General features: G+C 35.1%; 2 protein-coding genes across 2 annotated transcripts; one reads left to right on the top strand and one right to left on the bottom strand.

The window, feature by feature from the left end:
- Positions 1 to 7,531: 7,531 nt before the first annotated feature.
- Positions 7,532 to 13,382, bottom strand: LOC123688531 (outer dense fiber protein 3-like). The gene is made up of 4 exons (XM_045627116.1): positions 13,130 to 13,382; positions 12,655 to 12,870; positions 11,918 to 12,104; positions 7,532 to 7,862 (listed from the first exon to the last, which is right to left on the bottom strand). The coding sequence occupies exons 1-4, from the start codon at positions 13,167 to 13,169 to the stop codon at positions 7,607 to 7,609; spliced, it is 699 nt and encodes a 232-aa protein (XP_045483072.1). The 5' UTR covers positions 13,170 to 13,382; the 3' UTR covers positions 7,532 to 7,606.
- Positions 13,383 to 14,670: 1,288 nt separating this feature from the next.
- Positions 14,671 to 27,179, top strand: LOC123688515. Its single transcript, XM_045627115.1, has 2 exons — positions 14,671 to 15,506; positions 25,930 to 27,179. Exons 1-2 carry the CDS (start codon positions 14,736 to 14,738, stop codon positions 26,368 to 26,370), a joined length of 1,212 nt encoding a protein of 403 aa, XP_045483071.1. The 5' UTR covers positions 14,671 to 14,735; the 3' UTR covers positions 26,371 to 27,179.
- Positions 27,180 to 27,683: the final 504 nt, after the last annotated feature.

Here is a 27,683-nt window from a genome sequence, read left to right as displayed (position 1 = left end):
TGCGGTTAAACTTTATAATAGACTCCCCCAAGAATTTAAAACGCTTCCATCCGCTCAATTTAAAGGGAAGGTGAAAAATTTGTTACTCAAGGAAACAATTTACGACTTGAGGGAATTTTTATCTTGAAATGTTATGAAATAGTTTGTATAAAATACGTCCTATGTTATATACCTATTTGTAAATTTTTGCTGTTGTGACTTACCATGTAATATTGATGGTGCATTTTTATGCTTGTATCTCTACATGTCATAAATAAATAGTAAATAGTAAATTGAATGTGCCATTCATTCTTTATTTTCAAATTCAAAGGGATTCTGAGATCCCCTCACTAGACAACGAATTTGGGACACCCGATACCTACACAGATATACACTAGATAATTGAATTTGACAAGAAAAATTCAGAGGATTCAAAGTTAATTGTTTTTAAATATATAGGGTGTCTAATTTTAAAAGGGCCAAACTTCAAGGGGAAATCATAAAAGTTATTTGCAACAAAAAATGTCATATAACGAAAAACACGAAATGTAGATCATTCTTCAATTTAACATTTCTTGATTTCGCGAAATATTTCATGTTTTTCCATAAAATCAAAATTTCAGTTATCCTTTTAGCTTCATCAAACTTGACCACATATCTGGAAACGGTATTAAATTTTCTACAAGATAAGAAGTTCTGTGTGCCAAAAATTGTCATTGCGGCCGTGTATCCCAGGCAAATTAGTGCTCTAGCCCCTAAAAATTGCTCAAGAGCTGGAAATCTTCTTAACCCGTTTTGGGGGTCCTGAATAATGCAGGGTATCTGAGCTTGCGACGTTTTCTAGGTTGTGCTTTCGACCATATAAAGCGCTAACTTTCACACACTTTTTTCAGTATTTCGCTTATAAACCAAAAAGTACGGATCCTAAAGAAAATTTTGCTCTTTAATTTTTCGAAAATTAAATTTAGCGTCCAATGGCGTTTGAGACATTGAAATAGGTTCAACCGTTCAGCCGCAATTGCCCGTCAAACATAAGTGGTTTTTCAGCTTAAAAGGTGACAATCCTCGACTCCTAACGCCTTGAGGTTCGAAAGAGCCGCACCAATTGAAGTGTCATGAGACCAAACGTTCAATTAATCAATTGTGAATCAGATGCTGTTTGAAATTTGAATTCGCTCACTCCAAACCTCTCCGACAGCTTCTGTACTGAGTAATCCTTTCTCTGTTCTTTTCTTAGTGTGCCTTCCCCGTCGATGGAGGTTGGATATCACCATGGCATATTCCTCTCTGTTTTCGGCGGTTTTTATGAATTTGTCTGTTCAGGTCCACTATATTCCTCAAGGATCTCGTTAAGTGAAGACTGACATTCCTCATTATTTTGAAATGAAGTTGACGCATTCTGTCACTTCAGAATTTTCTCTTCGTCCAGTGTAAGATGCATCTTAGCCCAGAGATACCTTGAGGTGCATCACGATCAACAGAAGGAAGCGAATAGAAGAAGAGATCACATCAAGCATCATGATATAAACCTGTCTTTAGCAGCTACTAGGTCTGATTTACAGTGACTTACATCGTATTCGACTGGCTGCACCAATGCGAAATAAATCGAATTTGTTATGACATAATTAGTTCGAATTAATTCGCACTGGTGCAGCCAGTCGAATACGCTATTAATTAAACAAAGTGGCGATAATTCGTTCAAATTCAGCCTAAAAACTGAGACACGTCAAAATCAAAATTATTGGGCCTGATAGTATTTGATTGTATACCTATAGAATAAATTTATTCTCCTGAAGAATACTAGTTACTACTACTTACATTTTGAATAAGAGCACGTTCACATGATAAGCGCTAAACGCACGTTGAATGAGAATGGATAATTAGATACCGTTCACATGGTACGCGCTTGCCAAGCGCTGAACGCGCGTTGCCGCATTCAGTATTCGGTATTCAGTTTGAATTCTACATTTTGGTTTGAATATTGATTCACTATCAGATTTAGGTGAAAATTTAACAACTTTTTTAAGTTTTGATAGGTAATTATAGATCGAATAGTTTCTATTATTCATCAATTAAAACTGAAGAACTGGCTTTTTACTGAGCCGTATTTGAAAAACAATTGGAAACATGTATTTCAGTAACAAAACATTCATTTGATGAAAATAGAACTAGAGTAACTTTTTCTAGTTACATAGTAGCATATCTTTCAAGACAGAAAAATTCCAGCATCCGTTCGAAACTTCGTCGACTTTCTTTGTATCGTAGTGTTCAACTACTGAATTAATACCTAAAAGGTGGTGGAAAACATCCCTGAATCCCTAGGGAAGTCAATGATTTTTTTACAGTTCATTCACATCGCTAAAAGTAATCTACATTCCAAATATGGTTATGCTCCGACGCGTACTTCCGGAGATACGAATTTTCGAAGTTTAAGGGTTGAAAAAACTACCCCGTGGATCCCAAGGGAAGTCAATAATTTTTCCACAGTTTATTACATCGCTAATAGTAATCTACATGCCAAATATGGTTATGCTCCGACGCGTACTTCCGGAGATACGAATTTTTCAAATTAGACAGATGATAATTTGAATAAAAACGTTGCTAAAATATCCCGATGTCTATAGAAAATCAATATTTCCTCCAACGGATACTCTGAATACTATACGGAATTCACTTCCTAAATTTATATCCGATCTAGTGAATATTTCCATAAAAAATCGTTTTTTTGCCGCACGCCACTGGTCACCGCCTTCGGTCGTTTCCATCAAACAGTCTGCTGGAAACAGTCTGCTAAGTTTACACCGGTTTATTTTCAAACTGACGCAAAATTACATCAAATGTAGAAAAATTATTTGTCTACTATATTTATGCAAAAAATAAATGCTTTCTTTTTCAAAATAAATATAACACAAGGACAATATCATATAATTTTCCAAAATGTAAATAAAATTCAACACAGAAAGCAGCATGAATACAGTTGTTTAAAGTTCTTCGATAGACTGCCTAATGAAATCAAAGAAATAAATAATTATAAACCATTTAAGAAAAAGATATTTTGCTACATTCATGCAAAAAGCAAAACTTTATTGAACTATATTTAGTGAAAAAAGAAGTTCTTTATTGCACTAGTGCAATAGAGTTTTTATTGCACTCATCTGTCATTCTACTACAACGTGCTGATGGAAATCGTCGACAGTAGCGGAGGGATACGTAGAGAAATCACATGCAAACAAACTCAGTGTTGCAAAACAAATATTTCAGCCTGAAGGAAATAACGATGTACAGTTACCAAGTACTAGTACGTTTACAGCAGTAACAAATCAAGAAGTGGATTTAAAAAGTACTTCACTACGAAATATTCATATTGAAAATTGCCAATTGTTCATTCACTTTCAACATTGAGGGTAAAAATAAAGTTTGAGTTAAATTGTTCGTAACGTATTAGTTCCTGTTTCAATGCAAATCGATATTAATAATAAAGTATTCAAGTTGCGCTTTTCATTTTCCTACACCTAGTGCCGCACCTCAATAAATCATTTTTTGCTTTTTGCATGAACGTAGAAAAAATGTTGGATGCTACTCGTGCAAAAATTGTTTATTGCACGTCGAGTGCAATAAACATTCACTTTTTGCACTTCTTGCATAAATAACTATTAATTTATTGTTACATTTAGAACCATATAGTATAGAAGATTTCTGCTGTTAAGTGGTGGGTGAATGTTATTTTGATACTATTTCTCTTCATTTGTATTTATTCTACGTGTATCTCATGATTTCTAAATAAAGAGCTATTATCATTTTTATGTGGTCACATAATAATTTTTTTTTCTCCATTAGCATCTCCTTGACAGGATATGATGACGAGTTCTTCTCAAGCCCGTCTCCTTGAGTTTTTATCTGAATATACACTACTTGTCATGTCGCATATTACAGGACAATTCTGAATTTCATCTATGAATAATTCAGTATTAGGAGCGTCCGGTTCCATTTTGAAATATTTCTGACCGAACGGATCGAAGGAAAATACGTTAATACGTCTTTGGCATCTATCAGCTCGTGCAAGCGCGCTCATCTGAACGGTAACATTAGGCTAGGAACATAGTGAAGCGACCAAGAGGTGCGAAGAGGATAGTAGAGAGGATAGAGGCGAATTCAAACAAATATATTCTAATAGGGTTGTACATAGTGCAGCGATCCCGAATGCGGTTAAGCGAGGATAGAGGCGAGATCGGGGAAGTTTGTTTTCTTTCATCGCCACGCGGCTGGGCAATTAATAAATAAAATTGGATATTGACGCATTCATAAGTTCGATATTTGTGAAAAGTAATTTATGGAATCAGAGAGATGCTCAACATCATAATTGATATATTTTGGACAATTTATGGGATGCTGTATCGGATGAAATTGAACAAACAAGTAATTAATCCGTGGGAGTGATAGGGTCGCGAATGAAATTAGTCCAGCTTTTCATTAATTTAGATTCAATTTTTTCCAGAATGTTCTCGTTGCAATATTCATACGGAAATATGAAAGATATTTCTCTGGATGATCTCGTAATTCTTTATACAAGTGATGAAATTCACCATGTACTTTCCTAGATTCATTAATTTCGTGAACACTACAAGTTCTTCTATTAGCATCATTTTTCATTACATACCAGCGTTTCAATAGCGAATTTTCTAACAGTATAAATCCATTTTTCGGAAACGCACCTCCTCTATAATATAATCAAACTCGACTATCACTATGTTCCTAGCCTTAGGCTAGAAACATAGTGAAGCGACCAAGAGGTGCGAAGAGGATAGCAGAGAGGATAGCGGTTCCCGAGAGTAGCGGCGATGACGAGGTGCCATCTCATAGTGAGGCGAACAAGAAATCAAGGCGATAGTCGAGTTTGATTATTATAGAGGAGGCGCGTTTCCGAAAAATGGATTTATACTGTTAGAAAATTCGTTATTGAAACTCCGGTATGTAATGAAAAATGATGAAAATAGAAGAACTTATTGTATTCACGAAATTAATAAATCTAGGAAAGTACATGGTGAATTTCATCACTTGTATAAAGAATTACATGATCATCCAGAGAAATTTCTTTTATATTTCCGTATGAATATTGCAACGACTACATTCTGGAAAAAATTGAATCTTAATTAATGAAAAACTGGACTAATTTCATTCGCGACCCTATCACTCCCACAGATTAATTACTTGTTTGTTTCATTTCATCCGCTACAGCATCCTATAACTTGTCCAAAATATATCAATTATGATGTTGAGCATCTCTCTGATTCCACAAATTATTTTTCACAAACATCGAACTTATGAATGCCTCCTTTTCCAATTTTATTTATTACTTGCGCAGCTGCGCGGCGATCAAAGAAAACAAACTTCCCCGATCGCGCCTCTATCCTCGCTTAACCGCCTAGCGCAACCGCAGTCGGGATCGCTGCACTATGTGCTACCCTATTAGAATATATTCGTTTGAATTCGCCTCTATCCTCTCTACTATCCTCTTCGCTCCTCTTGGTCGCTTCACTATGTTCCTAGCCTTAGGCTAGGAACATAGTGAAGCGACCAAGAGGTGCGAAGAGGAAAGTAGAGAGGATAGCGGTTCCCAAGAGTAGCGGCGATGACGAGGTGTCATCTCATAGTGAGGCGAACAAGAAATCAAGGCGATAGTCGAGTTTGATTATTATAGAGGAGGCGCGTTTCCGAAAAATGGATTTATACTGTTAGAAAATTCGTTATTGAAACTCTGGTATGTAATGAAAATGAAAAATGATGAAATAGAAGAACTTGTAGTGTTCACGAAATTAATAAATCTAGGAAAATACATGGTGAATTTCATCACTTGTATAAAGAATTACGCGATCATCCAGAGAAATTTCTTTCATATTTCCGTATGAATATGGCAACGACTACATTCTGGGAAAAATTGAATCTAAATTAATGAAAAACTGGCCTAATTTCATTCGCGACCCTATCACTCCCACGGATTAATTACTTGTTTGTTTCATTTCATCCGCTACAGCATCCCATAACTTATCCAAAATATATCAATTATGATGTTAAGCATCTCTCTGATTCCACAAATTACTTTTCACAAATATCGAACTTATGAATGCGTCAATATCCAATTTTATTTATTGATTGCGCAGCTGCGCGGCGATCAAAGAAAACAAACTTCCCCGATCGCGCCTCTATCCTCGCTTAACCGCCTAGCGCAACCGCAGTCGGGATCGCTGCACTATGTGCTACCCTATTAGAATATATTCGTTTGAATTCGCCTCTATCCTCTCTACTATCCTCTTCGCTCCTCTTGGTCGCTTCACTATGTTCCTAGCCTTAGAAACCTATGATTACAAAGCGCGAGCCAACGCGCGCTTACTACGGTCAAGCGCTGGAACAGCGCTCAACTCGTGCTCCATAAAAGCGCGCGTTGGCATGTGTACGCTTCGAAGAAAATTCATGTACTTGTAAATGCTCGTTGTCAAAACGCGCGTTGAGCGCTTGTCATGTGAACGGGCTCTAAATCCCAAAAATTAGGTCAACGAAGGATGTAAACAAAAAGCCGCCATATTAGGGCTCGGCTAAGATGTCTAAAATCCTGGTGAATGCACTGATTAGATTTTGTTTTGCCAATTTTGAAAATATCAGTTGAGCTCCGTTAAGTCATCTGTAGGTAGCGCTATTAACAAATTATGACAGATTCTTGTTATTTCTAATATTTGAATTTATTCTAGTAAACGTTTTGTGAATATTTCACTGCAGATGTATAGTAGGTATATCCAAAGTCACTTGAACTAGTCCATAAAAAAGCTTGGCCATAGATGTCCCTTTAGAGTGGATACCGGGATCCGCTAAATACCGAGGTTTATTTGAAAGTATTGTTAGGCAATGAATTCACAGGCCCCAAAGGAATTTCTGGAAACTTGGACAACCCTTGTATTATCAAAATATTCAGCTTCCTCCGAGTAACTTTGGATAAACTATGCCAAATGTAGATGTCTTTTCGTTGTTTTCTTCTGAAATTCCTAGGAAATACAAATGTTCGTAAGATGATCATTCCTTGCACTTTTCTCTGTACACGATGCACTTTAAATTATACAAGATGTAATAAATTTGTTTTCTTAGATTAGGGCCTTGCAATCCTTGCATGATAAATTTCGAGAACCTTTAGTGCTATCGTATTTTTTTTTTCGCCACAGTTACATTCTGCACATTTTTCTTATAACGAAAAGTTAATGAAATACATATTATGACAAACGTTCATTATAGACAGGAAACTGACACTTGGAGTTCATCTATTCATTTGATACTTGATACACATCAATCAAATTCAAATCAAAATCTACGAAAAAAATGAGTATGACATTGCGGCGTCGCCACGAAATAAAACTAATATTCTATATTTGGTCGAATGTAATTGCATTCAAAAATTGACGAGTGCATACACCATGTTTTTAGACATCTTATGCCCAGGCCAACGACAGCAGAAATTCCTTTCTCGGTCACCAGTCAACTGATGAAAATAAATATTAAGAAAACAATGTTACTGCTATATAATTATATTTTTCATTTTTATTCTTAGTTACTAGTTAATTTTTCATTTTTTTTCCATAATTTTTCAAGCGCAAGGCACATCATCTGCAGCAGAGATGTACGGCATATTTTCCAATCGTAAGCCGAATGAGTATCCAGGTTTTTCCCACAACTTGGGATAATACTTGGGACCAGGTGTGATGGATTTTGAAATGGGAAGACCCAAAAATGGTCTCATGGTGTAGTTTGGATACTTCTGCTTGTATGTGCTAGGATCAGTTGGAGTGTATGTGGCTGGTCCAGGAGAAGTTGGTTTAGGTGTCAAATAATGCTTGTACGACCTGTAACGTAGAATTAAAATTAGATATTTGTGTGACACCGACAAAATAACTGATAATGATGAATATGGAAAAAAACACAGGGACTTTGTCATGGTTGAAAAATCATGACATTTCGATCAATTTTATTCAATATGTATTTCCCTGTTTGATAAATGATTCACATTCGAAAATAATCGAGAAAATTATAAGGTGTGTGAATAAGTCTTTCCCGTTTTTTTTCAAATTTTGAGCCTTTATTGTGAAAAAATGGTTACAAATGAATTATTGAAAGTATTGGCCATCGCTAGCTACAACTTTTCCCCATCTTTCTGGCAACATACGAATCCCGTTGCGAAAAAATTCGACCGGTTTGGCCTCTATCCAGTCATCCACCCATTTTTTGGCTTCCTCGTAGGAATGGAAGTGCTGGTCAGCCAGGCCATGCGTCATCGATCTGAAGAGATGGTAATCAGACGGAGCAATGCCTGGACTATACGGCGGGTGGGGTAGGACTTCCCATTTGAGCGTTTCTAAGTATGTTTTCACCGGCTGTGCAACATGTGGGCGAGCATTGTCATGTTGCAAAATAACTTTGTCGTGCCTGTCGGAGTATTGTGGCCGTTTTTCTCGCAGTGCGCGGCTCAAACGCATCAATTGTCGTCGATAGACCTCGCCTGTGATCCTTTCATTCGGTTTCAGAAGCTCATAGTAAACCACACCTAGCTGGTCCCACCATATACAGAGCATGAGCTTGGCGCCATGAATATTTGGCTTGGCCGTCGATGATGATGCATGGCCGGGTAGTCCCCATGATTTTCTTCGCTTCTGATTATCGTAACGGATCCACTTTTCATCGCCAGTCACGATACGATGCAGAAAACCCTTTCTTTTATGTCGCTGAAGCAGCTGTTCGCAAGTGAAAAAACGCCGTTCGACGTCTCTCAGCTTCAGTTCATACGGCACCCAATTTCCTTGCTTTTGGATCATTCCCATGGCTTTCAAACGCTTGGAAATAGTTGTTCGGTCAACTCCCAATGCTTCAGCAAGTTCTTCTTGCGTTTGACACGAATCTTCATCAAGCAAAGTCGCCAATTCTTGATCTTCAAAGATTTGCTGCCGCCCGGAACGCTCCTTGTCTTCCACGTCGAAATCGCCACTTTTGAAGCGTCGAAACCATCCGCGAACACTTGAATCATCGACACAACCTTCTCCATAAGCTTCCTGAAGCAACCGATGCGCCTCGGCAGCAGATTTCTTCAAATTGAACCAATAAAGTGAAACTTCCCGCAAATGACGTCGACTCGGCTCAAATTTCGACATTTTCACGATTACAAAAATTTATGATGCGAAAAAATTTCAACTAATGTGTTAGTGTGGAATTGTTGACAGATGAATAAGCTTTGATTATGACATATGTAACCATTAAATACTCGCACAGTATTGGTGGCGCCATCTCTTACAAAAAACGGGAAAGACTTATTCACACACCTGATATGTATTTGGTCATTTCTGTTATTTTATAGTCCTCATGATGTATCATATAAGGTGCCAGTGGTAGGAGCGCGCAAATTGATGCACAGAATGGCAAAGGGCATTTGTGGAAGACATTTAGCGGACTTGCCATCAGTATAAGTTGCTAGTTGACGCAGTCATGAGGAAATAAGTTTGAGAGAGCTCAAAGAAGAATGAAAGAAAAATTGATTTAGGTTATCCATGGTTATCCATCTCAGTTTTTTCACTTTTTGAATTAGTATTGAAAGTTCAATGCAGAATAGAAAACGATACTAGAATTTTCAAAAAGATAAAATCAATTTTATCCAGTTCAGTAGAAAATCGGGTATACCTAAATTGAATGCACAGTTCATTCAAATGCTATTGGTTTTTGATTAATGTCAATTCAAAGTGAAATTATGTATACATTTCATATAGTTTCACTTTGAATTGATAGGGATTGACATAAATTAAAAACCAATAGCATTTAAATGAACATTCAATTTAGGTATATACAGGGTGTTTCAAGTTCAACTGCCTATTTGAAGTTTCTGGAGAACGGGGCCTGCTTATTTAAAATCTGTAAATTCGGAATATGATATTGTTCATGATTCTCTGTTCAGCTGAAATATATCCAAAGCTTTGAGACTTCCGGTTATAGGTACAAAAAAAAATTAAAAAATGTTTTAAAAAAACCTTTTTTTCATTTTATCTCTTTGATATCAATCACTCCTTCCACAAGTTCTTGCGTTTGTCCTTGGAAACTCAGAACCGGCGTGAGTAATTTTGGCTCCTAATGCAAAGAATTCTTCGGCTCCCCTGCTTTCGATGCGTAAGTATTATATCTGATTGTCACAATCACATGACACTGCGTACGATCGAAGAATAATTTCCAAACAAACCACAAAATACAAAAGGCGGTAGGGCATGCAAAGTTTCAATATTGATTCGAAAACTAATTGGGATTACAAACATGGCATTTTACAGATACTCGTTACGAATGCAAAATCGTAGGAATTTTCCATATGGTGAAGGTAATGTTGTTTTTCGTCTTTGTGAAATACATAATGATTTTATCCCTCTTTCAATGAGGGTAATTGCAAATTCTGTTTATATTGGTTGGGCTGCCATGAGTTTTTATTATACAGGCGGCTTAGTAAAGGCGATTTGGAGATTTTTATTGCAGGGAGTGTTGAAAAACGCAGCGGAGCGGAAAAACCTTATATTGTTTTTAAGAATTAAGGATATTATATGAAAAGGCGGGCCTGCAGACTGGACAGAATTAATTGCCACCCCTCAAATCGCTTCTCTGTTTCATCCCTAACGCCGGCTGCTGAGTATATAGTTTCACTTTATCTGGGAAATCGACTCTACGTATAACATCAATTCATAAAATCTCGAGTATATCTTGAATTATTGAATTTCGGAGCATAATCATGATTCTTTGAACACTACCTTATTTTCTCCGTAGAATTCAACGCAATCATAAAAAAATAGGATTGTAATTTGAGAATTGAAAGTTTGACAAAATTTTTGGCATATTTGAAACACTCAGTGATGCTATTTTCAAATTCAAGGGATGCAAGATATTGCTACATCATTCTACTCCAAAAATGTGAATTAAGTTTACGCATAGGATATTCACAACAAAAATAATTCACATAATTGTGGCAATGGAAATTTTCCCTTTTTTTCAGTTTTTTTTCTTTTAATATTTTGAAAACTATTAGGACTAGCGAAAGATCTTCAGGAAGGAGTAATTGATAATAACTAAGAAATACGATAAAAAAAAATTTTTTTGGAAACGGTTTTTTCATTTCTTGTACCTATAACCCGAAGTGTCGGAGTTTCGGAAATATTTCAGCTGAATAGAGAATCATGAACAATATTATCAGGCTTCAAAGAGGCCCCGTTCTCCAGAAACTTCCAATAGGCAGTAGAACTTGAAACATCCTGTTGATACTTAAATTGAATGAATAGTTCATTTGAATGCTATTGATTTTTAATTGATGTCAATTCCTATCAATTCAAAGTGAAATTATGTATCCACTTTTTCTACAGGCCTGAATAAAATTGAATTTCACTTTTTGAAAATTCTACTATCGCTTTCTGAATTCAACTTACAATGCTAATTCAAAAAGTGAAAAAATAGAGAAGGATTACCATGCACTGGCTCAATCAATTTCTCTTCCATTCTTGTTTGAGTTCTCTCAATAATATTTTTCCATGATTGCGTCGACAAGTAACTTGCACTGATGGCAAGTCCGCTATGTATTTTCCACAAGTGTAGTGTATTTTCCACCAATACCCAAAATGCCCCTTGTCATCTTGTGCGTTAATTTGTGCGCTCCTATTGAGTTTCATAAATTACAACAACTGTACGTGTACGATCCTCGCATTACAACACGCTTTCGACACGAGACGAGTGGTTTTCTACGTACTGCTGCTGTAATTCAATATGCGATGACCTATTGGGAATAGTGCTACACAAAATACGGTACCACACCATGTGGTGCTGTTACGCCTCAATAAGCGGCAGGGCTCCCCATTGATATTTGAAATATAAATCCTGTTAGAGTACTTACATCGAATAGGCTGCATTTGAATTTTTGTCTGGTACTTTCGGACCTAGTGTAGTTGGAAGCATGTACTTATCAGGTCCAGGATAATTGGGCAACTTATGTGGAGTATGACGATAAGACATCGAGTAACATGGCATGACCTTTGCTCTCTTCGGTAAATATTCTGCAGGACCGGGGCACTTTTTCAAACCTAGGATTGAAATTTTTCGCTGATCAGTTTTGATAGAAATAATAACTTCCAGTAAAAAGGTTTGAAACGAACGTGTTTTTTTCTCGTGCCGAAAATCATGTGTGACGAAAAACAGGAGCAACGTATCAATCTCAAATTTCTCGTTAAATTGAAAAAAACTCCGACTGAGTGCTATAAATTGTTGCAAGAGACCTTTAGAGGAATCTCTATCTCCTATGAGTGGTGAAAGCGCTTCAGTGAGGGCCGAGAGAGCACTGAAGATGACCAACGCCCAGGTCGCCCTGTCACTGTTTCAACTCCAGAAACAGTGACCAAAATCAACCAAATAGTGCACCAGGATGCTCATTCGACAATCTGCACGCACAATTTGGTTGTTTTTGGCCACTGTTTCCGGAGTTGAAACAGTGACAGGGCGACTACTTTCGAAATTAAAAATCAACGGGTGCATGGATTTTCCAGAATAATTCGTACAAGAATAATTGACGAGTTACGTTACTTTTTTGGCACGCTGTATATTCTGTAACAGTGTATTGTTCAAAAAAAAACTCACTGAATGGTTTAGGCCTTGAAGACATAGAATAAGCAGGAGGAGTTGCTTTGCCTACTCTGGTCATATGTTCCAAATGGTACTTCGGTCCAGGGCTCCTCTGTTTGACAGCATCTTTCAAGGCAGGTGCCATGGAATAATTTGGTGCCCTGTTCTTACTAACATCATGATCCCGGTATCCGATATTGGTAGGGAGTACATATTTTCCAGGTCCGGGACCTAGAAATTTTTCCTCAATCAGTGAAGAAAAATAGTTTTATTTTAACGTTTTAGAAAGTGATAAGAAGACATTATAGCAGGGCAGTCATTGACATAAGCAGCTCCGCGATAAAAGCTATAGCTTTACGAGAAACCTACCTTACCTACCGAAGAAAAGTTGTTAATTAGATGATAAAATCTTATAGCCAATTCAAAGCCCTCAACTTAAGGAATGTTTGATGTGAATGAATAGGAATAGAAAACAATGTATTCGACTCACCTATCCTCCCAAGGTGACCAATATTTAGCATTTTCGTCATTTTGTCAGATTTTTGTATTCGTTAGATTTCTCATAAAAAAAAATTCTCTGTTCGAAGAAATTAACGAAATTGATACATTGTATCTTACCGAATTACGATTAATTGAATTTAAAGATGTTTTTTGAGAATTGAATGATATGAATGACTGTTACTAAGATTTGTTGAAAGACAATAGAATGTGACAACTGGCTCCTTGATCTCATCATTTCTTCAACGATAGCAAAATGCATAGAAAATATGATGGGGAATATAACGCGTGAACGCAACTTGGACAACTCAAATTCATCAAAACTCAAGATTTTCAAATTGGAACCTATAAACATATAATTTCAGTCAATTCTATTTATAAAAAGAGTTGGGTTACTTGAACAAACCCTATGCCTAAAATCAATACTATAAGAGTTATCAAGGAAGAACTTTAAATAAGGAAAACAGCAATTTCTGTTTAGTAGGTACTCCCTGACATCCGCAAAACACAGAAAAAAACTAAAATTTCATGTTTCAATGACTAAATTATACATTTCCGGAATTACCTATAATTAATTTTTCGTTGGGATTGTTGAGAAATCCATAAACCAATAAAATTTCCAATTACGAATAACTGATTACAATTTTTGGAATGTCAAATTTAGTGATCGAAACATACTATTCCACACAAAATTGCGTTTTTTCCTCGAGAACTCTTAAAGTTTTCAGGCATATCACAGTTAGAAATCACGGTTTTTCCTCATTTGATGTTCTTCCTCGATAACTCTTAAAGTATTCATTTAAGGTATAGGGTAACTCCCCTCTTTTTATACGTAAAATTGACTGCGATAATAAAAAATATAGGTTTTAATCTGAAAATCTTGAGTTTTGATGAATTTGAGTTGTACAAATTTATGATCTTCTGATAAACGCCCTGTACATTTTTGGTCCAAACCGCAACAGTCTTATAATAGTGCGTATTTGCAGAATTGAAAATGAAAAAGGTTTCTTCGAAGGAAACTTTTTCTGCAGAAATATTCAGAAAAATGTGAGTCCTCGTCATCACTATTTTTTTCGAATCTCATTAACTCATGAATCGATGAGTTTTTGCCCAAGGTATGACATTGCTGAAATTGTCATCAAAAAAGCTTTCTAATGATGCAATAATATACTGGGTTTGCCATTTGAAATAAGGAAGTAGTGGTCTGTTTCCGGTATAACCGGAAGTTGAAGAGATCCGAAATTATTTTAGGTAGAAAGACCATTGTCTCAAACTCCAGTATGCAAATTTTCAGCACAATATTATGATTAGTTTTTCATTTACGTCTAATAGGCCATCGCGGTGAATCACCCTTAAAGAATATCAATTACTGGCCTTCTGCGAAATTTCATTTTCAATTATATTTTCTGTTGTAATAAAAATGAATAAAAAAAAATGGTGATTCTATTATCTTAATTTCTTCATGATATGATGTTATCTAATATATAAATATATTAATCTATATCTAAGTTCTCATGGAGTGTCTAGTGTCGAGATCTATTTAAGTGCGGTACTTGATAATATTTGGATATCGAATCGTTAAGAATTGAGTTGTGAAAATGGCCATTAGGCAAAAAGTGATTGAGTGGTTGAAAGAAATATTTGTAGACGAAGATTTTGAAGAACTCAGTTTTGAATTCCCAAAATATGACCAAACAGGAGGATCTACTTCCGAAATCATTTCCGTCGACGTAAAGGGCTTGAAACACGTAGAAGAAAAACAATACAATCTGCTCATCAAAAAGGGTAAAGATAATATCTCAGTACTAGATAATCTAGAATTCAGGAGGGGATATGCCTGTGAAGTGAAAATATATTCAGAAATCATACCCATTTTTCGAAAATTGGCCGAAGAAAATAATTGTTCACCATTCGATAATATACCGAAATGTTATGGTACTATACAAAGAGACGACCTGTTTATTGTAGTCTTGAAGAATTTGAAAGCTATGAATTTTATGGTACATGATATTCTGACTCCAAATGATTTGATACATATTGAACTTGTGTTGCAAGCATATGCCAAATGGCATGCATTCAATTTTGCATTGAAAGATCAAAAACCAGAAATTTTTAACGAAATTGGGAAACATATGAAAGGTTTCGAAAGCACGAAAATGTTTCCAGTTTTCGTGAAGACCATTGAAAAAGAAATTGATTTTGTAGTAGAATTTTACAAGGACAAAAATGAGCCGCTAATTGTTGAAAAATTGAAGAATCTGAGAAAAGGAGTTGAGAAACACTTCAGAGAATGTTTAACCGCAAAAGATGAAAAGTACCTTGTTATCAGACATGGTGACTGCTGGAATAACAATTTTTTATTTCATTATGTAAGTGATACAGTCATTATTTTGCATTATGGTCATTAAAAGAAATAAGAATCTCATACCCTAATGTGCTAAGAATTTCAATGTTTGACGTTTTGGATGAAAATTTATAGTTGTTGATAGAAGAAGTCCCCCTCATTTCATCATTCTTGGCTCCATACCATTGGAATAGTTATATTCTCTCATATAAGACCATTTTTTTTCTAAAATGCAGGGGAAATCCTTAAGAATCTTATGAAGAGGTCGAACACTTTACCTTGCCTACTGTTTTCAATATATGAGTCTTTTATATTATTCTTAATTGTGTTAAATGGCGGAAATATTTGTTACCTATCGACTTTCGTGGGTTTTTGGCGAGGGTTTTCTCTCTGGATATCACGGGTGAAAGTTTCACTAGATCCTTAGAGAATATTGGCGTTCTGGGGGAGATTGAGTAGTACAGTGAACCTTGTGGGCGGACATGTTGCAGCGAGGAGAAAGCAGCGAATATACATAATTGGCAAGTATGTATAATATTTCCTTTCGGACGGCATTGTTGAAGTGCTGGTTGAATGTAAGTTTTTTATCCAAGATGACTCCCAAGTATGTTACTTGAGACTCCCAGGGGATATATCATCTGGAATGGGCTGAACGGACAATATTCGTTTCAAGAGAAGAATACTGCTCTGTTCTGTTCTTTGATTAATCACTTGCTGCACCATTCTTTCAGACAGTTTACGCCGTCTTGATGGTATTTTGACCAGATCACGAGAGCCTAATGATATTAGTCAAGCGGGAGTGTATGATCCCTTCAGTGACTTTCCCAATTGAGGAGGCTGATCAAGGGATGGTTGTGTGTCCTTCCATGCAAACCACGGTGAATCTCTTCTATCTATCTGGAAAATATCTAAATTTCAAAATATGATGACATATACCTGTTAGAGCTTCAACAGCGTTGTCTGGTAAATCTTTCAGAGTATTATTTAAGATACCAATTGCGAAATAATTTTTCAAACATTTCTCTTCTCTTCAAATATTTTTCTACTTTATCCATGTGGTCTAGATCTGCCTCGCAATATACGGTCTGCGAATTCTTAGGATTTTTGGTTCTGTGTAGTTTATTCTGCCGGTTGATACGTGGATTGGTGGGGAGGGGGGTTTAAATTCTGATTTCGGAAGTTTTGCTATTTTTCACCCTGGAAATATCTAAAATATCTGTTCTTATGAATAGTTGTGTGGTATGTTGATTCCTCATGGGCCATTACTAAAACTTCGTCGTTCTGCTTAGGAATAGTTTCTGAGGATGATGTCATTGGGTTTTCTGGTTCAGCTATATAATTCGGGTTATTTGAAATCTCCTGGTACAATCTTAGGAGTCTCATTTGAGTATATCGCTTTAAGGTTCTTAATCTGCCAGGTTTGCTGTAACAAGAAAAAGACGAAGAAGGCTATTTTATATTGTTATTACGTTATCTATTACTGCCAGTTGGTCTAGAGTCGGTACTGATGGTGTATATGAAGAGATTTTTTGCATCACTAGCTGTTCCGCCTCCGTTTCTGGTTTCAGCTGTCTGAACGATATAGGATGTATTCCTGGATGGCTTAAGTTTAGTCTCGCTTATAATGATGATAACGACGCGGACTTGCTGACATGCTAACTCTTCTAGTTCATCGCTGGTGGACATCCAGAATATGATCTGTAAATAATTATTCGGAAATGTTGTATGATCCATTACTCACCTTTGATTTTGGCTTCGTTTCCGGCTAGGATGCCCAGAAAGAATTTTCTTATGTTGCCTATGATGAGATCAGACAACTGGTCTTGCAGTTGCCTCCTCATATAGGTAGAGCTCGTCTTCTCATTGATGGCAGTCTTCTGTGCCTTGGATGTGGGAGCAGTCTGGGTATTTTGGACTGCTGGTCGGAGCTTGACTTGTTTTGGGGTGTTGTTTCTAGCGAAATTTTTTCCTCTCTTCATCTCTGTAGTTGTTCGTAAAATAATTTTTTGGTACAAACCGGTTTATTTTGGGCAAAAAAACCCAAAGACATTTTGTGTTTAGAATGAAACAGGCTATCGGAAATAAATTTTTAAATGGTAAACAAATAATAAAACAAAAAGTTACATTGTATATAAATTTTAGTGGTTGCGTTTTCCACCCCTTACAACCTGAATGAATGTGAACCAAATAAATTACTGGCTAAGTGTCTTTATGGTAGTAGAAAACGTCAGATTTATTTCAATATTGTAACTTTCTTAGTGCTTGTGAAAAAAATTGTTATGCAAATTTTATGTATCTTAACAAGGGATGCTCCAATGAAGTTTCTTTATATGAAAGATCCTATCTTTTTTTCGATGAAGAATCACCTCCTCAAATGTTTTACACTTATTTAGTTGCACCCTATATACCGATGAATTGGGTGTAGGGGTGGAAAAAGAAGGTGTGACTTTGGACTTGGTCGGAATTTTGTTTCTGCATTTGCCTGTATGCACCGTTTACGACCCGTTGCCTTCTTTACTTTCTTGGTTTCCAATTTCTCGGCCAAACCTAAGATATATTAATTACTAAGCGCAATAACCTGGTTATTGTCATTATTAGTACTTACCATCAATTACTGCATTCAAACACTTCTGATAATTGTTGTTTATATCACATGACGTCATGAACGAGCCCTTTACTTATTTGGACCACAGACAACCAAAGATAATCGCACTCGAGCAGTAAGATTAAATTTGATCGAAATAAGGCTTTGTTTCACGAATACAGAATGATGATGTTAAAATAAAAGTTGAGGGTGTTTGTTTTGAATACAGCACCCTGATCTACATTAACGAAAATGCCGAATTATAACCCAAACTGTATTCAAGAGGAAAAAGGTTATTGCCGGTTATTCCTAAGGGGCCAAAACCAAGGGCAAAACCAAAAGTAACCGCGGACATTAGTGCTTATTCGCTTGAAACAGTTTCTTGCTTCTCATGTTATACATATTATTATGAGATCCACATCGACCGAAACAGCACAAGTCAACATAATAGAAGAAGCTCGGCCAACGCCGTTCTTGGAAATGTACGCGATAGTGCTGAAGTGCAAATTCTCTCTGTGCATGAACTCATAAAGCTTTCTTTGTAGATTTCAGGACAGACTTTAGTTAGTTATGAATCAGACTTAGAACATCAAGCTTCGTTTTGTTACTCACGTTTTTCCCAAATCTTAATCTGTAGAATTATTAATTATTTATCCAAGTGTTGTAATTCTTAATTCAAAATAGAATAAATCCTTTTTAAAAACAGACTTTAAGATACGGAAAACATAATTGGCGCTGCGAACAGGATATCGCAACGGGGTTTTAGTTCGAAACTGAAATAAGTGTCCGCTACGGATTGTGTCCAAGGAACTCCCGTTGAGTTTCAACTCTTGATGTGATATCCAGAACCATCATCAACCACCCCTTCAACCCAGAAGGAAGCCAACCACTTCGATCCAGAAGGAAGGACCAACCACTATAGGATGCAAATCTTGGTGTAAGTCCAACAACCCCTTTTTCCCTCATTTTTTCCACATCAGTCCTAATTTCAAATGACAGATAACTCATCTCAAGAATTAGAAATTATCGCTGAAGACTCAGAAATTCTAGAGCTAGGAGCAAATTTTTTACAAAATCAATCGATTAGAAATAATAGATTTCAACCTTATCGTAGAAGAACTTTAACACATTCCGAAATGAATAACCAAACTTCTTCTAACGTTATACCTACCGAAGTAACTAACGTTATACCTACCGAAGTAATGTCCAGACAGGACTTACAATTACTATTGAATTCCATACCAGAATATTCACCTGGTCAAAATCTATCGATATTCATCAATGAAGTCGATAATTTACTACTACATTTGCAAGGAAGATTAAATCCTGACTTGAACTATGCGCTTAATTTTTCTATAAGATCAAAATTGAAAAATGAAGCCAGAGATTTCATTGCTTTCCAAAATGCCTCTGATTGGCCTACAATCAGAAGAGTTCTCTTGCAAAGGTACGGAGACCAACGTAACGAAGATTTATTAATTTCATCATTAAGTCAATGCGTACAACATAGAAGTGAAAATTATTTAGATTTTTACAGTAGGCTATCAAAAAATTTAAATGATCTCCTTCAACATCTGACCTTAAATATTCAAGACCCAAATTATCTCTTGTACAAAAAGCAGGACATTCAAAATTTAGCCCTCAAAACATTTCAAATTGGAATTCTAGAACCTTATCGATCCTATCTAAGTAATTTCGATTCAAATACCATCGAAGAATGTATAAATAGATGTAAATTTTTTGATAATAGAAAACAAGAATGGGAATATTGTGAATTCCTACGAAAATCACAAGAAACGCCTAAAAAACCAATTCACATACGCCCACAACCATCAAATTATCCAAATCGTTCAAATCATTACAATAATTTTACTCCAAATTATTTTAATAACCCACCAAATTTTACTAATCCAGCAACAAATTCTCAATTTAATAACAATTCTAGAAACCCACCAGGTTTCCCTCACTCAATAAATAAACCGATTTCAAACAATCAAAGATTCCCCACGAATCGCGAAGTTTTTGGAATTTCGACTAGGAATACTTCTAAACAACCACAACAAACACCCATGTCAATATCAACCAGAACATTCCAAAGAAATCCAAATCAATCACAACAACCAAAATTTTATTCGGAAGAATTATTTAATGTTCAAACCGAGAATGACGATCCAGAATGTTATGAAACGGAATATTATAATGCGGAAATTGAACAACAACCTGATTGTGAGAATTATTACGAGGATGACGAAAATTTTCAGATGAATGCCTCGGAATCCCAAGAAATTTAGACTTAAATTGTGTAAAAATTAAGTCAAAATTGCCCTATATTTATCTACCCAAAATTGATCTTAAAATTTTAATTGATTCGGGAGCAACAAACTCCGTCATTAATTCGAAACCTGCCTTCGAAAAATTTTTTGAATATTTATACAAAGAAGAATTCAGTGTTTCAGGCTTAGGAAATACTATTAAAGCTGACAATAATTTGAGCATTCCACTTTTATACGAACTAGGAATCTTCGATAATATCCATCTACATGTAGTTGATTGGCATCAGAAATTCGACGCTTTATTAGGTACATCAGATCTACAAAAATTAGGTGCAAACATCGACTATAAAACACATACTTTAGAAATTAATAACATGAAAATTCCATTCAACCTTGCATATTCTTCCACAAAATTAAAACCGAAAAAATTCGAAGCAAATAATTTTGTTAAAGTACCTGTCACTATAGAAAACGGTGATGTTTTATTACCAGAATTAAATTTTCAAGAATTTTCAACTCCAGAATGCATTGCTCATGCGAAAAACGGATTTTGTTTTATACCAACTTCAAAACCAACTGAAAGAATACCTGTGACATCTCTTTTAGAGACTGAAATATCTACACCTCCATTAGAAAGCCAAAATTTTAGAATTGCTAAAAATATTAGAACCTCACACATGAATTCTGAAGAAAAACGAGAAATTTTGAAACTCTGTAGTAAATTCAAAAATATTTTTTATAATGAAAATTCCGATCTTTCATTCAGCAATAATGTAAAACACAAAATTCGAACAAAAGATGAAGAACCAGTTTATGTTAAATCTTTTAGACACCCCCATCACATGAAAAAAATTATTCAGGAACAAATTCAAAAATTATTAGATGACAAAATTATACGTCCATCGATTTCACCCTACAGTGCCCCAGTTTGAATTGTTGATAAGAAAAAAGACGCATCTGGACAAAAGAAATACAGAATGGTCATTGATTATCGACGTCTTAATGAAAAAACCGTAGAAGATAAATACCCTTTACCGCGTATCGAAGAAATTTTAGATAACTTAGGAAAAAGTTGTTATTTCACAACAATCGACATGGCAAAAGCATTTCATCAAATTGAAATGGACCCCGAATCGATCGAAAAAACCGCGTTTACAGTGAATAATGGCCACTTTGAATATGTTAGAATGCCTTATGGTTTGAAAAACGGCCCAAGTACATTTCAACGTTGTATGGATAACGTACTCAAAGAATATCTCCATAAATTCTGTTTTGTATACATGGACGACGTTGTCGTATTTTCCAAATCCTTACAAGAACACATTAATCACTTAAAATTAATATTTCAAAAAATAAAAGACTTCAACCTAAAAATCGAACTTGACAAATGCGAATTTTTAAGCAAAAATGTAGAATTTTTGGGACATGTGATAACCCCGGAAGGAGTATCCCCCAACCCCTCAAAATTAAACACTATAGAAAATTACTCAATACCTCGTACAGTGAAAGAAATCAAATCATTTCTAGGTTTGGTAGGTTACTACCGCAGATTTATTCAAAATTTCGCACATATTGTCTCACCTTTTACTAAATGCTTGAAAAAAGGCGCAAAAATAAACCCTGATGATCCCGATTACGTACATGCATTCCACTTATGCAAAGAATTATTGACAAATGCCCCAATTTTAGTATATCCAGATTTCGAGAAACCATTTAAATTAACCACCGATGCTTCAAATGTTGCTATTGGAAGTGTTTTATCACAATCAAATCGACCTGTAGCTTACTATTCAAGAACTCTAAATTCAGCTGAAAGAAATTATTCGACTATCGAAAAAGAATTACTTTCAATCCTAGATTCTACAAAACATTTTAGGCCTTATCTTTATGGACAACATTTCACAATTGAAACCGATCATAATCCCCTCGTATGGCTCTCTAAAATCAAAGAACCAAATTCTCGACTCATACGTTGGAAACTGAAATTAGAAGAATTTGATTTTAAAATCATTCACACCAAAGGCAAAGAAAATAAAGTTGCCGATGCTCTTTCTCGTATAGAAATACATAATCGAGAAAATGAACCACTTCTATCTGATGTTGATTTAAATGTAGAACTATCCTCTATTTTACCAAATGTGAGTGAACTCCCTGAACTAGGCGATGAAGAATTAGAAAATATTCTCAATCCCCAAAACGATGAATTATCTATTCCAAATAATAGTGAACAACAAAATTTAAATGATGATCAAAATTCTGATACTGATGCTACCATTCATTCTACCCAAGAAGATAATGGAAAAGTCATTCCAATTACAGAAAAATCAGTCAATATCTATCCCAATCGAGTTATTTTAAACATCGGTGAACAATTCAATTTGAAATTTAGTAAACCCTTCGGAAGAAACACGTATAGCGTATCAATACGACAAAATTGTATTACAGATGATTTTTCTAAACTTTTCAAAGAAATTCTCAGACCAAATGAATCTTATGGAATTTATTTTAGAGACAATAAGCTGCGTTTACCTCTCGTTAGATTTTGTAAAGAATCATTTAACTACTCTGCCAAACTTTTTATTAGCAATATCTACTTATTGGATGTAATTTGCGAGGAAAATCAAAAAGAAATTATTTCCGAATATCACGACAAAAATCATAATGGAATTTCAGAAAGTCACAAATTTTTATCAAAAAAGTATTATTGGCCGAAAATGAAAAACAAAATCACTGAAATCATAAACAAATGTGAACTATGTCTTCAGTCAAAATACGAAAGACACCCTTATAGATTGAAATTTTCTGGCCCTCTTCTTGCAAAGAGACCATTTGAAGTAATACACATCGATACTTTTTCTTTTCTTAATTCCAAATTTTTGACAATAATAGACCTCTTTTCTAAATACGCCCAGTCGTATCTCGTTAAAGATGGTACAGCATTAACAATCCTCAACAAATTACGCCATTATTTGGCACATCATAATATTCCTCAAAAAATTGTTTGTGACGAAGGAAGAGAATTTCATAATAAAACCTTTTTAGAGTATTGTAAGTTGAATAAAATTGATTTACACTTTACTACTGTGAATAACCCAAGTTCAAACTCTCCTATTGAGAGATTTCATTCAACACTATTAGAAAAACCCAGAATTTTGAAATTGAAAAATCCAAATGAAAATCCTTCAAATCTTATGATCACTGCAACTTTGATCTATAATCAATCAATACATTCAACGACCGGATATTCTCCATTTCATTTACTTTACGGTCCGTACGACAAATTACCAGAATTTGACTTGAACATGACAGTTTACGAGCAATACAACGAAAAAAGAAAGAAAGAAATATTACCATTTTTTGACCATATTTACGAACGGAATAAAGAAAAAGGGCAGAAAAATTTGAATAGAATAAATGAGAATAGAAACGATCCCCCGAATCTAGCACAAAAAGAAGTCTACATTGAAAGAAATAGACCCAGAAAAACTGACCCGCCTTTTGAAAAAGTTACAGTTGAACGACAACTACAAAATAAAATTAGTGGTTTAACTCAAAAATCTAGAGAAACCACAGCTCATATCAAAAAAGTCAAACGACTAAGAAAAAATGTTTGTTCTTTTCAGGATACCAATGATCCTCCTGATACAGACCCAAATCAACCAGGCCCTTCAGGTCAACAAAATAATCAGTAATGGATACTTTGAAGAACCCTTAAGTCAGGCAAAAATTCTTGATCATTACCATAATTTTCTCTTTTTTATAAACATCACGAATTTACAAATCAATTATGATCAACTTAATTACAACTTTAATGCACTGCAGAAAAATCGAACTATTGATGAATTATCTCATAGAATTTACCTTCAATTAAAATCGAATTTAGCCCAAATTGAACAAATACTACATAAATTCATTAACAAAAAAGTTAAAAGAGGTTTGGCTAATTTTATTGGCAAAGGCATAAAATTTATCACAGGAAATCTAGACGACGATGATCTGAAAACTATTAACGAGAACATAGAAAGTCTCCATCAAATTAAGAACTCTGAAATTGAAAGAATCAATAAATTAACTTCTTTTGCAAATCATTTAGCACAAAGGTACTCAGAAGATTTAGCTTTATTGAATGATAATATTCAACATACTAAATTACTTTTTCAAAACATAAAATCAACGGAACAATTCAGAATGACTGTTGAATATCAAATACTTCAAGCAGAAGATCTATTGAATACTTTCTTGATGCTTGAAAGAACTATCAGTTTTGCAATGAAAGGAATACCAAATTTAGAACTCATAAAAATCGATGAACTTCTTTTGATTGGAAAGTATCTTGAAAAAATTTATAAACCACAACAATTATCTCCAATCGATCACGTTCATCTCTATAAAACTATAGAGTTTGCTAAAATATCTGTCATAGGAACGGATGAATCCATCACCTTTCTCCTCAAAATTCCTATTCTCAAATAGATCACCACAAACTATTCCCGAGTGTACCCTCTACCTAACCACCAAGATATTGCTGTAATACCTCCGAAAAAGTATTTGGTCAGAATCAATTATGAAGAATACTGGACCAATGAAGCCTGTATTTCCACATTAGGCAGTTCCATTGTCTTATGTCTTCAACCACCAGTCAAAGAAGCCTGCATCCTGTCATCACCAGACCAGTGTCAAAAAGTGCTCATCAAAAACAACTATAAGATAATCCATACACTTCAGAACAAACAGCTTCTCCCCCTGTTTAAGAATACGCAGACAATACTAGAAGATTGCCATGGTATAATTATGAAAAAATCCATACAAGGAATAAACCTGCTACATTCAGATTGTACCATCATCATCGACAATTCAATATTTGACAACACTGAACCAATTTTTGAGATAAAATTTGAAAACATTTCGAAACTCCCATTGAGTTACGATTATAAAATGAAACTTCAGTTAAAACACTTAAGAGAACCTACATCAATCCTGCAAGAAGCTGAGAAACTTCAAAATCAACCAATTTATCTACACCCAATAACTCAGCTCACGCATTATACCATAAGCGGAATTTTACTCTGTTTCATAATCATTGGAACAATCACTGTCATGATAAACAGAGTAAGAATTAGAGACCTGTTATACAATCCGAGGAAAATCATTCGCATCGACCTCGAGAACAACCCAGGTGATCCCACTGATAACGAGGACGTTATCTGAACTAAGGGGGGAGGTATTATGAGATCCACATCGACCGAAACAGCACAAGTCAACTTAATAGAAGAAGCTCGGCCAACGCCGTTCTTGGAAATGTACGCGATAGTGCTGAAGTGCAAATTCTCTCTGTGAACTCATAAAGCTTTCTTTGTAGATTTCAGGACAGACTTTAGTTAGTTATGAATCAGACTTAGAACATCAAGCTTCGTTTTGTAACTCACGTTTTTCCCAAATCTTAATCTGTAGAATTATTAATTATTTATCCAAGTGTTGTAATTCTTAATTCAAAATAGAATAAATCCTTTTTAAAAACAGACTTTAAGATACGGAAAACATAATTATATTATACTTATAAATAATCTTTTTCCCCATTATCTTCTTTTTAGAACAAGGAGAAAAAACCAGATCAAGTTATCGTTATCGATTGGCAAATGGGATTACTGGGATCACCTTTAGCTGATGTTACCCAATTTATTTTTTATTGTTCCTCAAAATGTGAACTAGAACATTTAGATGAATTGCTGAAATTTTATTATGGTAATCTCTCTGAAAAATTGAGGGAATTGGGAAGCAATCCAGACGAATGTTTTCCATGGAAAGCTTGTAAGAAAGCTTTCAAGAGATATGCACCTCTTGCTATAGCAGGTATGCCTGTATCTATAAGAATGAGCTATAGGGTTCAAACCGATGAATGTTACGATATCGCGGATAGTATAGATGAGGGAGATTTCAGCGGATTATTTGGAAAAGGAATAAGAGATCCTGAAGAATATTTCGAAAGAATTGATGGAATTTTAGAACTTTGTGTGCGTGAAGACCTCTTCTGAATTTCAAAGACCATGGCGATTTGGAACAGAATCTATACTTCTTCATAAAATGAAATATTCAAACCTGATCATATAAAATATTATTGTTTTATAAATATAAATCGAAATCTAGTCTGTTTCATATATTTTTTTATATTCAATCTGAAAAATATTCAATTTTAGGGCTTTCGATATATTTGGGTTTATTACTTTTTTCAAAGTTTTGTTTGCTTCCAATTTTTATTTCAGTAATTATTTTCTGAAATCCAAAATTTAATTGTCACCAACTTTTCATAACTGAAACAATCGGAAATGTTATTTAAATATATTATTAATAAAATATGGCCTAAAAATCTTCAAATGTATTTGGAAATAATCCAGAGTTTTTACCATTAATGCTTACAGATTCATTATGTGGTCGTTTATTTACTCCAGTAAGCTACTGTAAAATCTAAATTATCAATTTTATCAAAAAAGAACAATTTTTAATTTGAACAAAAGCAGTGTCGTACCAATGCTTTCTCTAAAAATGTTCAATGCATAATCCATACAGACGCCACTGGTTAAATAAAACAATTGTTAGTACATCAGAAGCGCTGAGAACATGAAAACACTGACCTTATAGTCGTCGGCAACTATCTGATCGTCAGCGAAATTTAGAGTGTAAACTTAGCGTGATCACTCCCATGGATTCCCATTATGGCACAATCTTCTCCAAGATCTCAGGGCTTCATACGAATATATCTTCAACAGTGTACGCAATATACTTCATCCTCGTCTCAATCACTTCTTTGAGTTGGAACTTGAGGACAATTGATTGTTAATCTTATGCCCGCCACTCACGAAGCGTTTCTTCCAGCGTTTGGTAGCTAGCGTCGAAGAGATTCCAGTCAGACAGCTCGGGACACGGCCGTACGACTGTAAATCAGAGTATGAACTTGACTGCCCGACTGGAATCTCTTCGACGCTAGCTACCAAACACTGGAAGAAACGCTTCGTGAGTGGCGGGCATTAGTTCTTGAAGATTGGGATTCGGTCCTAACTTGGTGGAAATACTGGAAATTCATTATAAATAATGAAATTACTTTGTTTTTATTTTATTTTCATAAAGGTGTTGTACTAATCTTATTAGTGCATGATTTACGAAAGTGTTTTCGAGTACCTGCCACAATTTAGTTAAAGATACACTATCATAACTTATTGATTTATTATTTACCCTGTTAACTTTTAATTGTAAGTTGAAATTTGATTTCAGGGTTAATACTGAATATATTAATTGTTTATTATAGAATTGTCATATGAGGCAACGTTTCGGGCAGTGCCCTTTTTCAAGC

This window comes from Harmonia axyridis, chromosome 1, assembly GCF_914767665.1.
Source record: "Harmonia axyridis chromosome 1, icHarAxyr1.1, whole genome shotgun sequence".
NCBI classification, from domain to species: domain Eukaryota; kingdom Metazoa; phylum Arthropoda; class Insecta; order Coleoptera; family Coccinellidae; genus Harmonia; species Harmonia axyridis.
This window is presented reverse-complemented; position numbering and strand designations above follow the sequence as displayed.

Excerpts from the sequence above, each read along its gene's own strand:
- LOC123688531 (XM_045627116.1), bottom strand. The coding sequence starts at position 13,169 with ATGACGAAAATGCTAAATATTGGTCACCTTGGGAGGATAG. Across the intron at positions 12,871-13,129 it reads TGGTCACCTTGGGAGGATAG|GTCCCGGACCTGGAAAATAT; the intron begins GTGAGTCGAATA and ends AAAAATTTCTAG. Across the intron at positions 12,105-12,654 it reads TTCAAGGCCTAAACCATTCA|GTTTGAAAAAGTGCCCCGGT; the intron begins GTGAGTTTTTTT and ends TTTCAATCCTAG.
- LOC123688515 (XM_045627115.1), top strand. The coding sequence starts at position 14,736 with ATGGCCATTAGGCAAAAAGTGATTGAGTGGTTGAAAGAAATATTTGTA. Across the intron at positions 15,507-25,929 it reads ACAATTTTTTATTTCATTAT|AACAAGGAGAAAAAACCAGA; the intron begins GTAAGTGATACA and ends TCTTCTTTTTAG.